We start from the raw sequence: 13,824 nt of genomic DNA, 5'->3' as shown, positions 1-13,824 counted from the left end.
AGAGGGCGGCCATCAGCTCATACCTGGTGTGCCGCCGCCAACTCCCACGGGGGACACGGCAGAGGTGTGGGGTCGTGCAGCCTCTGAAAGGGCCCCCACTGCACCTGGCCCGACCTCCTTCGGCGCCCCCCAAAACCCCGCTGCCCCCATTCAGCCCATGTCCTCGCTTCGCTGTGTGTCCCAGCCAGGTGCTTCTGCCGCCTCCGACAGTGACAAGTGCCTCGCACTTCAGCCTCTGCCCTGCGCGCCCGCCCGAGGGGGCCGAGTGCGGCTGTGCCGGTGGCTGGAGTGCCTAGGGGTGCGGGGTGCCGAGGGGGACGGCCGCGGGCTCGTCGGGGCTGGGGGTGGCGCCCGAACCGGGCGGGCGGACGAGGGGCGCGCGGAGACCCAGCCCCGCCCGAGGCCGCTCGCGCGGCGGCCCCGCCCCCGGCTCCGCCCCGCCGGCTTCGCGGGCTGGAGAGCGAGGGAGCCGCGGGCGAGGGATCGCAGGATGAGCGATCGCGGCCCGGGCAGCCAGCAGCGGACGCGCCCCCCGAGCCCACCGGCCCGCGCCCCGCGCCCCCCACGGCCCCGCGGTCCCGGTCCCGGCCGCATCGCCCACCTCCCCCGAGCCCCACGGGCCATGCCCGGCCGGCCCTAAGCGCGGGCCGGGGGGCGTCCCCTTGCGCCCGGGCCCCGCGCTGGCGCCCCCCGGGCCGCCGCCCGGCGCGGGGGCCATGGCGTTCACCTTCGCCGCGTTCTGCTACATGCTCACCCTGGTGCTGTGCGCCTCCCTCATCTTCTTTGTCATCTGGCACGTAAGGCCGGGCTGGGGCTGGGGGCGGGGTGGGGGGCAGGGGCCACACGGAGCTGGAGGGACCCAGGGCGGGTGGTCTCAGAGCCCCGGGGAAACTTGCTATCCCCCAGCAGTCGGCTTGTCGGCTTCGCCCCCATTAACACCCCCCATGGTCGGCTTTCTTCCCAGGGCCCCCCTTCCTTCGCCGCCCCCGCCTGTCTGTATGTCAGTCGGTCCCTGACCCCCTCCTCTGCCCCCGTCCTCTGCCCCATGCAGCCCGTGAGGTGGGGGGTGGAATTCTGGAATTTTTGCTCCTTTACCTTCTTCTACGTCCCCCGCCCCCCCACAACCATCCAGCTGCCTCCATTAGTCCGTCGGGCAGTTTGTCTGTCTGCTGCCCCCCCACCCTTTGTGGGTTTTTCCAGCCAGAGTGATGGAGCCGGTTGCTATGGCAACTGCATCTGTTTACAGGACCCACAGATCTCATAGCCCATTAACCCTTTGCCTTCCCAGCCCCCTCCCTGACCAAACAGCACTTGGCTCTCATCAGCCCCCAGAGACCTAGCCCCCACCACCGGCTCACCTTGGGTTTCCCTACCCCTCCTGTTGGGAGCTTCCCAGCCCCTCAGGTTTCCTCTCCATTTTTCAGCTTCCCTCCTCTTCCTGCCCCCCTTCCCCTTTGTCTCACATACCCCTTGGCCTGTCCCTCACCCTGGCCTAGCCTCACACCTGGTTCTTCAAAATGTCCATTCCTCATCCTACTTCCGACCCATCGCTTCCCCCAGGCTCCCTTCTCCTCCCCTCCCAGCCCCTCTCCTCCAGGGCCTCCTCTGCCTGGCTCCCTTCCCCTCACTACAAAACTATCAATCAGCCTCCAGCTGGTTGTTGGGGGCCCCTGGCCCCACTTTACTGCCCTCCCTCCCCACCCCCACCCAAACCCCGTGCCTGTCTCTGTAACAGCCTGCCCAGCTTGGCCCTGGTCGGCTCAGCTCAGCATTCTCTGCCCACACCTCCCGCGCACACCTCCCTGATTGTCATTCCCTTTCGGGGGTCCTCTTACCCCTCCCTCAATCCCATTTCCCATAACCCTTCCCTCCTTCCTCCTAGTGCCTCACCTGCTTCTTTCCCCGGGCTCCCCACTTCCTCTCTCCTTTCTCTTCCTGGGACCTGCTGCCTGCTCCATGGTTCCCCCTGCGCTCCCTTTGCCATCCCCTGCCACCTTGCTCTTTGCCATCGGGATTCCATAGACTGACTGAACCTATACTGTGTGAGGAGTGAGCCCCCACAGGCACCTCAGCACACACTCCAGCTCCAGCCCTGTCACTCCCTGGCCTGGCTCTGCTGTCTCCCTGGGTCTTGGTTGCTTTGTCTTTCCCCCCCCCTTCCCCCCCACCCCGAGTTACTCTATTTTTATTTCTGTGAGGTAGGGGCAGGAGGGCTAGGGTTCTAAGGGCTGAAGGGAGCTGGAGGCCACAGGCTGGGGAATGCAGAGCTGACCAGCTCCTAGGAGAAGGGCTTCTGGAATTCAGGATACCCCTTTTTGGGGCCTTCCCCACCCAGGGCCTTCCCACAGACCCTGTGGGGTCCCTGTCCTCAGGGGATTCTCAGCAGTTTTCCATCCACCACACCTGCATTGATGCTTCCCAAAGATCAGGCTCTGGGTGGCTTTGAGGGGGTCAAGGATGAATAAAACCAGACTTTGCCCTTGTGGAGTGCCCAGGCTGGGAGGAAAGGCCCAAGCTTTGAAGAAATGTCTTTGTTCATTCAACAGATATTGATTGAGCACCTATGTGAGGTACTGTGTCCACTCAGCCATTTAACTGGATGATCTTATCTAGTCATTTGTCCTGAGTCTGGTTCCTCACTGGCGAAGTGGACCTGTGCACATCAGAGTGCCTAGTGCGGCCTGCTGGGTGGTAGGGGATAGGAGGTGTGGTCCTCAGTCCACAGCTGCTAAGAACTAGACTCTTAACAGGGCAGGACCCCAGATCCCACTCCAGACCCTCAGCCCAGGCCCCAATGGTTCCTAGGCAACACTGGTGGTGAGTGATGCGTGTCAGCTGTCACCGTGGGGGATTGTTTGTTCCGGGGGGCTGAGTCAGCACCAGGCAGCCTGGGGGGTGGGAGGCGCGACGCCTGCCGCCTGCTGGTGATGACAGCTCTGGGGCACAGACGGCACCCTTCTGCTCCCTGTGGACCCTGTTGCTGTGCGTGCCAAGCGGCGGCTGCCCAGTCAATGAGGAACTGGGTGGGGGGGGCGGTGATCCAGATGGCCCCAGCTCCCTCCAGGAAGCCCATGTTCTTTCTCTCTGAGCCGTCTGGGTTCTGGGATGCCTGGGGGTGGTGGGCCTGCTGCCTCATCCTAGGGCTGGAGCTGATGGGAGGGGATCCCAGCAGGCTCCTCTGCCAGCCCATTTCCCCCAAGTCACCTGTCAGCTCCTCCCAGGCCCATCCCATCATCCCCTCAAACACTTGCTCCCCTGGAGAGTTTCCACCCGTGAGGACACTGCCGTCTGCCAGACACCCTAACACCTGAAGACACCTTAGACTTCTGCCTTCACTTCTCGGCCCTTTGAACCCTCTGGAGTCTGGCTCCTAAAGAGCTGTAGAATCGCATACACGCCTTCCGTCTCCACTACAACTCTCCTCACTCAGACCACCATCAGCCCTGCCCCTAACCCTCCAAACTGTCCCCTTGCTGGTCTGACCTGAGTATGACACAGTGGTTAGGAATTTTAACTCTGGAGTCACACTGGGTTAGAATCCACTAACCAGCTGTGTGACCCTGGACAAGTCACTTAACCTGTCTCAGCTTCCTCATCTGCAAAATAGACATGAAAATAAAACTAGTACCTAAATCATTAGGTTGTAAGCATTAAATGAATTAATCCACATACCTGCCAGCAGGAGCACCACTTAGATCTCAGCTGTGACTGTCAGTGAGCTCGGAGTTCCTGCCCCACCAATCCTGAGACATGGACCAATCCTAAGACATGGGCCTGACCACCCCACTCTGCTGCTGTGTACTCTTCCATGCCTCCCCACAATGTTTTTGTGTTAGAGTCCAACCTCCTGCTCCAGCCTCACAGGTTGTCCATGTCTGGCTCTGCTGAACTCTCCAGCTCCTCTTCCACCACTCCCTCTTTTCTTCCTGCTCGCCGCGCTGTCATGCCAGCCCCATGAAACCCGCAGCCTCCTGAATGTCTCCTGACCTTTCACCCCTCTGCCATTGCACCTTCTGCTTGAACTGCATTTCCCCCATTTGCTCACCAACACCTACTCCGAGTCGAGCCTGAACTCCCTCACCCTCCACACAGGGTTAAGCACCCACTCCAGGTCCTGTACCCTAAACCCTGATCACCTGGAACGTAGAGTGATCATCCCTCTGGGCGTGGGTTCCTCCCGAGCAGAGGCTGCATCCCAGGCCTCTGGAGCCCCAGTGCTCAGCACAGGGCCTGAGACCTGGTAGGGCAGACACGAGGCCATGTCTTGGGATGTTTCGGAAGGAGGTGTAGTGGACATGGGCCTGAACTGGGCATCCAGACGCTAGGGTTCCCTTCTGGACTGTTGTGATGACCTTGGACCAGGCCCTGCCCCTCCCTGGGCCTCGGTTTCTCCACCTTTGCAACAAGCTCCACCTGGCTGGTCCTCTTCAGTAAACTCCTATCCCACAGAAGGGCTTGGGGGGAAGATCATAAACTGCTGCCCCAACCCTGACGGGCACTCGCCCCTCCCCCAGATCATAGCCTTTGATGAGCTGCGGACCGACTTCAAGAACCCCATCGACCAGGGGAACCCTGCGCGGGCAGTAAGTGATACATGTGCTGTGCCGAGGTGTGTCTGTCCGTCTTTCCATCTGTCGTAGGCTGGGGGTGGGAGACGGGAAGACGGGGGTGGGGTGGGGGGCCTACGGCCATGCCCCCTTCCTCTCTGTCTCCGCCCCCAGCAAACACCTGGCGCGTGCTCAGGGCTGAGTTCCTCCTGGCGGGGCGGCGGTTGCCAGGCTCTGGGCCGTTGCCTTGGAGACGCGGGTGAAGGCCCCTCCATGGTGACGGTCGCCATGGGGACGGCGCGGCTGCTTCCCGGCCGCGCCGACAGTGCCGCAGAGACCGCTCTTGCGCCCCCTGGCGGCCACATGCGGGGCGGTGGGAGCTGCTCCAGTATCTGCTTCTCCGCCTCCCCCATCGCGGCCTTTTGCTTCCCCCAACAGCGCGAGCGTTTAAAAAACATCGAACGCATCTGCTGCCTCCTGAGGAAGGTCAGTGTCAGGGCTGGGGGCAGGAGGCTCCTAGCCCAGCGCTGTCCCCACTGTCTGTGGCCCAGAACCAGGCCGTCCCCCGCTTTGGGCCTGTTTGATCCACTCTGCTACTTGGGAGGGAGTGGGAAGCCAGAGGCCTTTTAATCTCCAGAGGTCATGGTGGGTGGGCACCTTCCAAACCCCAGCTCCTCTCTGTGCCCTTGAAGCCTGGGTCTGTCATAGCACCAGGCCGCTGACCTCTCACCCTCACTCCCCCAGCTGGTGGTCCCAGAGTACTCCATCCACGGCCTCTTCTGTCTGATGTTTCTGTGTGCCGCAGAGTGGGTGACGCTGGGCCTCAACATCCCCCTCCTCTTCTACCACCTCTGGAGGTGAGGGGAGCAGCTGCCTTGGGGAGGCTGAGATGGGGAACAGGGACAGGATGGGGGTGGGAGCCTTGATGGCAGACACTCAAGCCCCTGTCTGCCCCAGGTACTTCCACCGTCCTGCAGATGGCTCCGAGGTCATGTATGATGCGGTCTCCATCATGAATGCTGACATTCTCAACTACTGCCAGAAGGAGTCCTGGTGCAAACTTGCCTTCTACCTGCTCTCCTTCTTCTATTACCTGTACAGGTGAGGCCTTGCCCACAGCAGTCAGAACTCAGGGAAGGGATGCCCCAGCATCACACTTCCAATGCCCTTTGCCCTTGAGGACTGAGGGCAGCCCAGGGTGTGGCCAGGTGGGTAGCTGGGTGGCTGTGTGTGTGCAGGGCTAGGCTCACTGGCTCATCTTCCCACAGTATGGTTTATACGTTGGTGAGTTTCTAAGGGGGAAGCCGGCCAGGGAGTGAGCCCAGAATGGACCGGACGCCTGTGCACCCCCAGCCCTGCCCCTTGGCCGCAGAGGCCTCAGCCCTGGGGAGGGAGGGGGCACTGGTGCCCCCAGCCTCTCCAACCCCCAAACTGCTGCTGCGGGGACCCCCCCACCTTCAGAGCCCTCCCCCTTGGACTAGAGCGGCTGGGCAGAGCTCTAAACAGGGGCAGGGGCTCCTCTGCCAGCCTGTGGGCATGGCAGTCAGTCCTGGAAAGGGCAGGACCTCCAGCCTTGTCCATTTCGGGGGAAACTTGGGCCCTGCCAAGGGGCAGAGCTTGACCCTGGAAATTCTGGGCCACCCCCCTCCACCCCCGCCCTGAGGCTCCCCCTGCAGGTGGGGGGGTACCCGCACCGGGAATGAGCAGGCTCAGCAGGGGGGCAGCCCCACCCCTAGTCTGCCCTCCCCTCTCCCCCAGGCTCTTTCTCCAGCCCTGTCTCCATCTGCCCCAACCTCAGCCCACCTTGTCTCTTGGACCTATTTTCTATGTCGCCTGGAGGAGTCCGGCACCCCCTCCCCGGCCATTTGTGACAAAATATGAATAAACTACTGCAAATATGTGGGCCCCGGTTCTGCTCCTGGAAAGCTTGAAGAGGAGATGGGGGCCAATTACAGGGACTGTATAGGGGGCAGCCCTAAGCTGAATCCCCAGCCTGGCTTGTCTTACCCCACTAGCCCACAGACCCTGCTGGAGCCCCCCAGAGGGATCAGAGGCCTTCCAGTTCCCCTCAGCAGCCTCCTTCCATCTTCTCTTTCCCAGCTGAGGCTGCTGAAACCCTTACAAGGCAGTATCAAGGCCACCAAAGTCATGAAGCCCTCCCTGGGCCCACCTTCTTCCTAGACAGCTCCAAGCCCAGTCCCCTGGGCAATGGAGAGGCCCAGAGGTATCCGTAGCTCCCCATCAGGCCCCAGGAACAAAGGTCAGACAAAGTCAAGGAAATCAAATCTTCAATGAATGAAAAACTCAGTGCCATCTGGGGCCAGGGGGTCACCGGACCAGGTGGAAAGTCAGCCAGTATATGATGAGGGGCTGGAAGGCTGCAGCTCCCAGAGTCAGGTAGAGCTGGAGACGCTGCCGGGGGACGGGGCCCCCCATGCTGTCAGGGCCCAGGGCTGCTGTCCGAAAAGAGCGCACCTGGAAGAAAGGAGAGCTGAAGGCTGGCCAGGAGGGGGAGGTCTGCCCTCAAGTGAAGGCAGGGGAATGGGGGGGCACACCAGACTCACAATGAAGTACATGAGCGCCGATGAGGTCCAGGCCAGCGCCACGTAGTAGCCATCGCTGCCAAACAGCAGCCCCGTAAGCACACTGAGGATCATTCTGGGGGTGAGAGGAGGAAAGGGTTGGTGACCCCCAGGGGTCTAGGCCTGAGATTGGCCCTACCCCCAATGCCCAGAGCCCAGCTAGACCCCACGTCCCACAGCGCCTTTTACTCTCAATCTGTCCCCACAGGGACCCAGACCCCAAAGGGATATGGAAGGCTCAGGACTCAGCCCCAGGACCTGGATCTGAGATCCCCTTCTCTCCCCAAGACTCTGGCAGAGTGACTCTCAACACCTCCCCAACCTCTGCATGGCACCCAGGTCCTCAGGAGACTGCTGGAGACAGCTCCTCCCTCTTAACAGAGCAGTGCTCGAGGTCACTGGGGGCCAAGACATGTCCAGGGTCACAGTTCGAGGCTACAGCTATGCAGGCCCAGACCCAAGGCAACCCCTCTGGCCCACAGGTGCTCACCCCACGTATTTGTAGCCACTGTAGGCCAGCAGGTGGAAGGTGCTCAGGTCGCTGCGCACGGTGGCCAGGTAGAGGCCCAGGAGCAGGGCTAGCACCTCCATCACCACCCACACCAGCGCCGTGCTTGCACACAGGCCCAGCACCTCCGGGGAGAACCTGTGCCAAAGCAGGGGCGGCTCAGAGCCAGGCATCCTGAGGCAGGGGTGAGGATGAGAGACTGGGGCAACAGAGGGTGAGCTGGGGACCACCACATATGCCCTAGGGAGGTTGGGAGAAGAGCTCACAGGAAGGGGAGGGTAAGGGAGGGGTTTGGCACTGACCTTTTCTGAATGCCCAGTGCCATCCCAGCCAGGAGCACGTAAGTAATGAAGGCCATCGCTGCCAAGTGCCAGAGAGATGCCATCAGCTTGGCTTCCTCAATCAGAGCTGCCTTCCTAGGCATTTGGGGTCACTGACACGCCCCATACTTCCTTCTCTGCATAGCCCAGCATGGCCTGACCTCCACATTCTGCTCCCAAATGCCCTGCCTGGGATGCCTGTCTCCAATCAGCCCTCTCCCACTGTGTAAATGCCACCTGACCCTTCTTCCAGGACCACAAGCCACCTTTCCTACCTCTGTGCTGGGAAGCTCATCAGTTTTCTGCTGCATCTCAGAAACTGTATCATGGGCCAAGGCCATTGTTCTGCCTAGACAGGGACCAAACTGGTTTCTGGCAAGACCAGAATGCAGGTTCAGTGGACACCCATTCTCTCCCTAGAGTCTGGGGCCATGGAGATGACCTCACCTCAGTCAGCAATTCTGAGTCTCGGCACTGGTAGGGCTCTGGCTGCCCAACAATGCAGGGAACTCCAAGTTTAACTTTGGGTAGTGTTCATAAAAGCTCAGAGCCAGTGGGAGCTGGGCATTAGCAGCAGTTTTAACTCTGTCTTCTGCCTCGCTTAAAGCACTAGAACTGGCAGGGTGCTGTTGCTCATGCCTGTAATCCCAACACTTGGGGAGGACAAGGCAGGCAGATCACTTGGGCCCAGGAGTTCAAGACCAGCCTGGGCAACATAGCAAAACCCTGTCTCTACTAAAAATACAAAAATTAGCTGGGCATGGTGGAGAGCGCCTGTAGCCTGCAGGCCCAGCTACTCAGGAGACTGAGGCAGGAGGATCACTGCCTGAGCGTGAGAGGCAGAGGTTGCAGCGAGCCAAGATCACACCACTGTACTCCAGACTGGGTGACAGAGTGAGACCCTGTCTCAAAAGGAAAAAAAAAAAGCACTGACATGACCACCAGCGGGGAGTGTCTGGAGTTCTGGAGTCAGGAAATCAGCTGTACCGCCCGTCAACTCTTAAGGCCTCAAAAATACTGAAGCTCCTCTGAAGCTTGGCTTCAACAAGTAAAATGGGGATGCCAGTTCCAGCCTTACACGGTGGCTACGATGGGCACAGGGGATGAAGGATGGAGGAACCCCTGTGCTGCCCAGCACACCTAGGCTGGCTGCCTGCCCTCAGTCCCACTGGCTGCCCTCACTGGAAGCTCATCTGTGGGCTGGTCACTGCACTTACTCACTCACCCTGGGTGTCCATGATGGGCCTGGCCCTATGCAGCCAACAGGATAGAGTCAGCTGCACATGTGAGCAGCCTGAAAAATGCCACGTGGACAGGCAGTTGTGGGAACCCAGAAGGGAGCCACCACTTGCTCAGGGGCTCAGGAAGGCTTCTTGGAAGAAGGGATAACAGCACGCCTTGGAGGACAAGTAATAACGATGGTAACAGCTAATGTTTCCTACGTCCTTCCTGTGTGCCAGGTGAGGTGCTGAGCAAACATCACCTTGCTGAATCTCTCCAACAGTCCTTTGGGGTAGGGACTATATTGGTCCTGTTTTACTGAAAAGTACAAATAACCAGCCTAAAGTCCCACAGCTGGAATCTGCAAAGCCAGGTCTAAACCCAGAGCTCCAGGCTGGGGAGGGATATAGTCCAAATCAAGAGACAGGAAGGTCTCAAAAGGGTGTCCTGGGGACACTGAAGGCATATTTAGGAAGCTCCTTACTGGTAACCCTGCACTGCCTGCCTGGTGTCTTGCAACTGCCATACATACACAAAGCACCAAGAACAGATGCTGACTCAGTAGCTGAGCCTCTCTTCCCATTCATCCCTCAAGACACAATTCCCCCCCCGACCCTACCCCACCACGTTCCCCAGCCCAGGTCGGAGACTCACTGGGGATATAGAGGTCAGGGGCGTTGAGGTCTTGCCGAGGGGGCAGAGGAACATCGCGACTGTACTGCACTTCCCAGTTCTGGCAGTGGCAGCAGTGGCCACATCAGGAGGGGAAGAAGAGAAAAGAGGAGAGAAGGGGGTTGAGGTCTGGGCGCCAGACTCCGGCACAATGAGGAAGGCCCACCAGCTCCCTTGATAGGAAGCTCACCTGGTGTGTGTAGGGGAAGACCAGCAGCCCTAGCTTCTTGGCTACGTAGGCTGTGTCCACAGCAAAAAAATACTTGAGTTTGTTCACAGACACAAAACGGTGCAGCTGGGAGGGGAGAAAGGAGGCTGTGGGCAAGCCGCACCCCACGAATGCCCCTCCGTGTTCTCCATCCCTGAGGACACTGTGAGGAATCGGGTGGAATCCCATGATGTCCCAGCCCTCGCCAAAAATTCTGCCACCCGTGCCCTGGGGGCAGGCCACACCTCCTTGTGCACCATGTCCTTCCCATGGGATGCGATGGAGCTGCCATAGGCCATAGCCACATTGGCCATTGGGTCCCCAAGCAAGTGGTTGACACTGAAGGCCACATCTGCTCCTGGGGCTGGATATCCCCCGGGCTGGCTGGAATAACCACCGCTTGTGTCATCGAAGAGGGGAGGGGGATCCGGGGCTGCCCGGGCCCTGTGCTTGGAACCTGTGGGTTTGGAGGTATCAGAGTAGATGACAGAAATACCAAGCATGAGCCCAAGCCACCGCCCCTTCCCTGGCTGGACAGCCCTGCACGGGTCCTGCAGGCACCGATCAGTGAGGAGACCCCAAGCTGGGTGAGGGGGAGCTAACTGAGAAAAAACTTTGATGAGGGATCCTTTGCGAGAAATCCGTTGCTAAATGTAGGCAAAGGAAGAGCTGAGGCAGCGCCTAGAAGTGGTTGCCCACTTGGGGTTTCTGAAGGCCTCTCGTTGGAAGTGACCTCTGAACTGAGCCATAGTGAGTAGAAGTTGCAGATAACTGGGAGGGCAGTTAACTGGGAGGGCATCCTTGTGTGAACAAACCGGGGAGAAGCGACAGCTGGCTACCCGGAGGCCCTGGACAGTGCTCAGGGACCTCACCAGGCTCACAAGAGTGAAAGGAGTTTCTGGAGGCGGACCCCGTTTTTCCCCGACTCCGCCATGGGACTCCCAGCTGTGCTACCACCGCCCGGTCTCACGACTGGGCCGAGAGAGCGAAGTCCGGGACGCGTTGCAGTGTTGCGAGGGGCAGGAACCCGAGTGACACCCCCGCCCTGGGCAGCGGTCCCAGTAGCTATCTCCCTCGGGGTGAGCGGGCCGCGCCGCCGACTCTCCCCCCGCCGGCCGCGCCGCGCCGCGCCGCGCCCCGCCAGCGCCCCACGCACCGTGGGCTCCGTAGCCCGAGTGATAAGCCATGGCCGCGACGCTCTCTCTCCCCGAGGGCCCGCTGCGCCGCCTCGTGGGTACGAATACTAATAAGGCAGCTGCTCCGCGCCCAAAGTACAGACCGAGGCCACCCGGCCGCGCGACACGTCCCCCACCCCGCCGGTCTCGGCCACCATGTCCGCGGCGTCATCCCCCACGCCTGCCATTGGCTCTTCGGCGTCGCCGGCTCGCCCCACCCCTCTCCCAATTGGCCACTGACTGGCTCTAGCCTGAGCGGATTCGGCAGAAGGCAACATCCGGGTGAGGGACAGGAGGAGCAACTTGTGGTGCCTAGGATTGGATCACTGGCTTGCCAGTTCACGGTGGGAACAGCCAATAGAAGAGTTAAGGAAGAAGGTGGGCGAGAATTATTCGCGCGCCTGCGCGGTGAGGCACTTGACGCAACCTGCCACGACTGCACCAGGGAGACTAGAGGAGACCTGCGGCCGGAGTCATGAACGAAGCTTCCTTGGTGGGACGTACTCCAGGCTCCAGGAGGGAATGGAGCGGTCGAGCGCCAACCAAGCCCTGGCCTTCGGGGCGCCTGTTCCTCCCTCTCTGGGCTTGTTTTCCTCCCCCGTCACTGCACTTCACCCAGTCCTGGAACGGAGCCCCAGCAGCCCCGGAGGTGGTGGTGGGAGGCCGCCACTGTCAGTGACTGAGCGGCCAATCAAGCCCCAGGATGCTGACTCCTCCTCCCGCCTCCCACTCCTCTTCTCCGCGCGGGTGCTGTCCGTCGTCTGGTGCTGAAAATGCCCTCCCGCCTCTGCCGCCATCCTGTAGACTCCCGGGGGCCTGCGGATGGGAAGATTTGGGGTCTCGAACCACACGCTCCTAGCGAGCGCGTGGCCGCACGCACACATACACGCATACTGCAAAACTGGGGCCCAGAGGATCCGAAGTCCCAGAGATTGGGTGGTATAGATGGGGCAGGATCCTGCCCAGGGCCTGTCCCATAGACTCTCCCGTAGTCCAGCAGATCTGGGGGCAGAGGTGTGCTGATCTGCGTCCTGAAGCTGCAGCCGAAACTCCTGAGTCATCGCCGGGCCTGTGGTCTTCTCGAAGTGAGGCCCCCAAGCCTCACTTGTAGTCCCAGAGGTTCCTTTCTCTCCACCCAGGTTCTGATCACTTCCACCCCCATGGAGACAGTCTTCAGGAGCCTCCCTCTCACAGACCTTCAGCCACCGCTTTCTAGAGAGGACGACCTCTCTAATTAGCTACCAGGTGTCCACTTACACCAGATGACCTTCCTGCTCCCCAAACTCAGCCCACGTGGTCTGATTGCCCAGAGGTCCCCTCTACCTCGGATGCCCTTCCCCCTCATATCCACTTGTCCATAAGCCTAGTTATCTTTAAGAGTCAGTTCAGCTTGTGCCTCTCAGAGAGACAAAGGGAACAGAGACCTGACCTGGTCAGGGGTGGAGGTCATAGGCTGGGTTCTAGGCCCCCTCTGGGTGCACCCAATTTGCCCTGCATGTAAGTTCCATGAGGACAGGCCCTGTTGTCATTCTCCACTTCCACCCTTACCTTCCCAGTGCCAAGCACAATACTTGCATATAGAAGACACCCAGTAAACATCTGTGTCCAACAAATATATAATAAATAGATAAAACCCTGGACCAGTCCTTTCCTCTGTCTACATCTCAGTTACCTAATCTTTAAGTGGGTAAGGATGTTTAATTGAATGGTCTTTGAGTTGCTCTTTGCCTGAACACACACACATACAAAATGAATTAACCCACCAGTATTGCAGCTTATTTTCTGCCCAGATTGTCTAGTTTTCCAGCAAAGCCAGACCCAGACACAGATGTGAAGATCTGAGGCCCTGGAGGGCCAGGAAGTAGCACTGGGGCCAAGTGTACCTGGGAGGGGTCATCTAATGCAAGCCAGTTCCCATGTCCCTGCAGGGCACGATGGATGCTTGTGAACTGAATCCAAAGCCTTTCTATGTATTTTCTTCCTTCCTTCCTTCCTTCTTTCCTTCCTTCCTTCCTTCTTTCTCCCTCCTCTCCTCCTCCTCCTTCTCCTCCTCCTCCTCTCTTCTTTCTCCTCCTCCTCCTCTCCTCCTCCTCCTCTGCCACCGACGCCGCCTTCTTCTTCTTCCTCCTCCTCCTCCTCCTTCTTCTTTTTCTTCTTCTTCTTCTTCTTCTTCTTCTTCTTCTTCTTCTTCTTCTTCTTCTTCTTCTTCTTCAAGACAGGGTCTTACTTTGTCACACAGGCTGAAGCACAGGGCATGAGAGATGCTTGTAAACTGAATCCAAAACCTTTCTATGTCTGTCTTTCTTTTCTTTCTTTCTTTCTTTCTTTCTTTCTTTCTTTCTTTCTTTCTTTCTTTCTTTCTTTCTTTTTCTTTCTTTCTTTCTTTCCTTCCTTCCTTCCTTCTCTTTCTTTTCTCTCTCTCTCTGTCTTCTTCTTCTTCACTGGGTCTCACTTTGTCACACAGGCTGGAGCACAGTGGTGCAAACACAGCTTACTGCAGCCTCTAACTCCCAGACTCAATTGATCCTCCTGTCTTAGCCTCCCGAGTAGCTGGGAATACAGGTGTGCACCACACCATCATGCCCAGCTCA

The 13,824-nt window shown here is 59.3% G+C and overlaps 2 protein-coding genes across 4 annotated transcripts; one reads left to right on the top strand and one right to left on the bottom strand.

The window, feature by feature from the left end:
* The first annotated feature begins 448 nt into the window (after nt 1–448).
* Nucleotides 449–6,445, top strand: CNIH2 (cornichon family AMPA receptor auxiliary protein 2). 3 transcript variants are annotated; one of them, XM_074013161.1, is made up of 6 exons: nt 449–793; nt 4,515–4,583; nt 4,986–5,033; nt 5,292–5,404; nt 5,505–5,648; nt 5,816–6,445. In XM_074013161.1, exons 4-6 carry the CDS (start codon nt 5,334–5,336, stop codon nt 5,841–5,843), a joined length of 243 nt encoding a protein of 80 aa, XP_073869262.1. In that variant the 5' UTR covers nt 449–793; nt 4,515–4,583; nt 4,986–5,033; nt 5,292–5,333; the 3' UTR covers nt 5,844–6,445. The 3 variants fall into 3 exon arrangements, with proteins under 3 accessions (XP_073869262.1, XP_005577231.1, XP_073869261.1); XM_005577174.4 differs by having other exon boundaries at nt 449–797; XM_074013160.1 differs by having other exon boundaries at nt 449–797; nt 4,515–4,609.
* A 373-nt stretch (nt 6,446–6,818) lies between these two features.
* YIF1A (Yip1 interacting factor homolog A, membrane trafficking protein) lies at nt 6,819–11,403 on the bottom strand. Its single transcript, XM_005577172.3, has 8 exons — nt 11,215–11,403; nt 10,304–10,515; nt 10,041–10,145; nt 9,833–9,911; nt 7,940–7,997; nt 7,620–7,775; nt 7,112–7,205; nt 6,819–7,022 (listed from the first exon to the last, which is right to left on the bottom strand). The coding sequence occupies exons 1-8, from the start codon at nt 11,243–11,245 to the stop codon at nt 6,876–6,878; spliced, it is 882 nt and encodes a 293-aa protein (XP_005577229.1). The 5' UTR covers nt 11,246–11,403; the 3' UTR covers nt 6,819–6,875.
* Nucleotides 11,404–13,824: the final 2,421 nt, after the last annotated feature.

This window comes from Macaca fascicularis, chromosome 14, assembly GCF_037993035.2.
Source record: "Macaca fascicularis isolate 582-1 chromosome 14, T2T-MFA8v1.1".
In the NCBI taxonomy this organism is placed as follows: Eukaryota; Metazoa; Chordata; class Mammalia; order Primates; family Cercopithecidae; genus Macaca; species Macaca fascicularis.
The sequence above is the reverse complement of the archived record's forward strand: the minus strand, read 5'-3'. Positions and strand labels throughout refer to the sequence as shown.

Bases quoted from the DNA above. Each gene is read 5' to 3' on its own strand.
- YIF1A (XM_005577172.3), bottom strand. From the start codon at position 11,245: ATGGCTTATCACTCGGGCTACGGAGCCCACG. The intron at 10,146-10,303 runs GTGTGGCCTGCC...CTCCCCTCCCAG, and splicing joins AGGACATGGTGCACAAGGAG to CTGCACCGTTTTGTGTCTGT. The intron at 7,023-7,111 runs GTGAGTCTGGTG...CCTTTCTTCCAG, and splicing joins CGGCGCTCATGTACTTCATT to GTGCGCTCTTTTCGGACAGC.
- CNIH2 (XM_005577174.4), top strand. From the start codon at position 717: ATGGCGTTCACCTTCGCCGCGTTCTGCTACATGCTCACCCTGGTGCTG. The intron at 798-4,514 runs GTAAGGCCGGGC...CCCCTCCCCCAG, and splicing joins TCTTCTTTGTCATCTGGCAC to ATCATAGCCTTTGATGAGCT. The intron at 4,584-4,985 runs GTAAGTGATACA...TTCCCCCAACAG, and splicing joins AGGGGAACCCTGCGCGGGCA to CGCGAGCGTTTAAAAAACAT.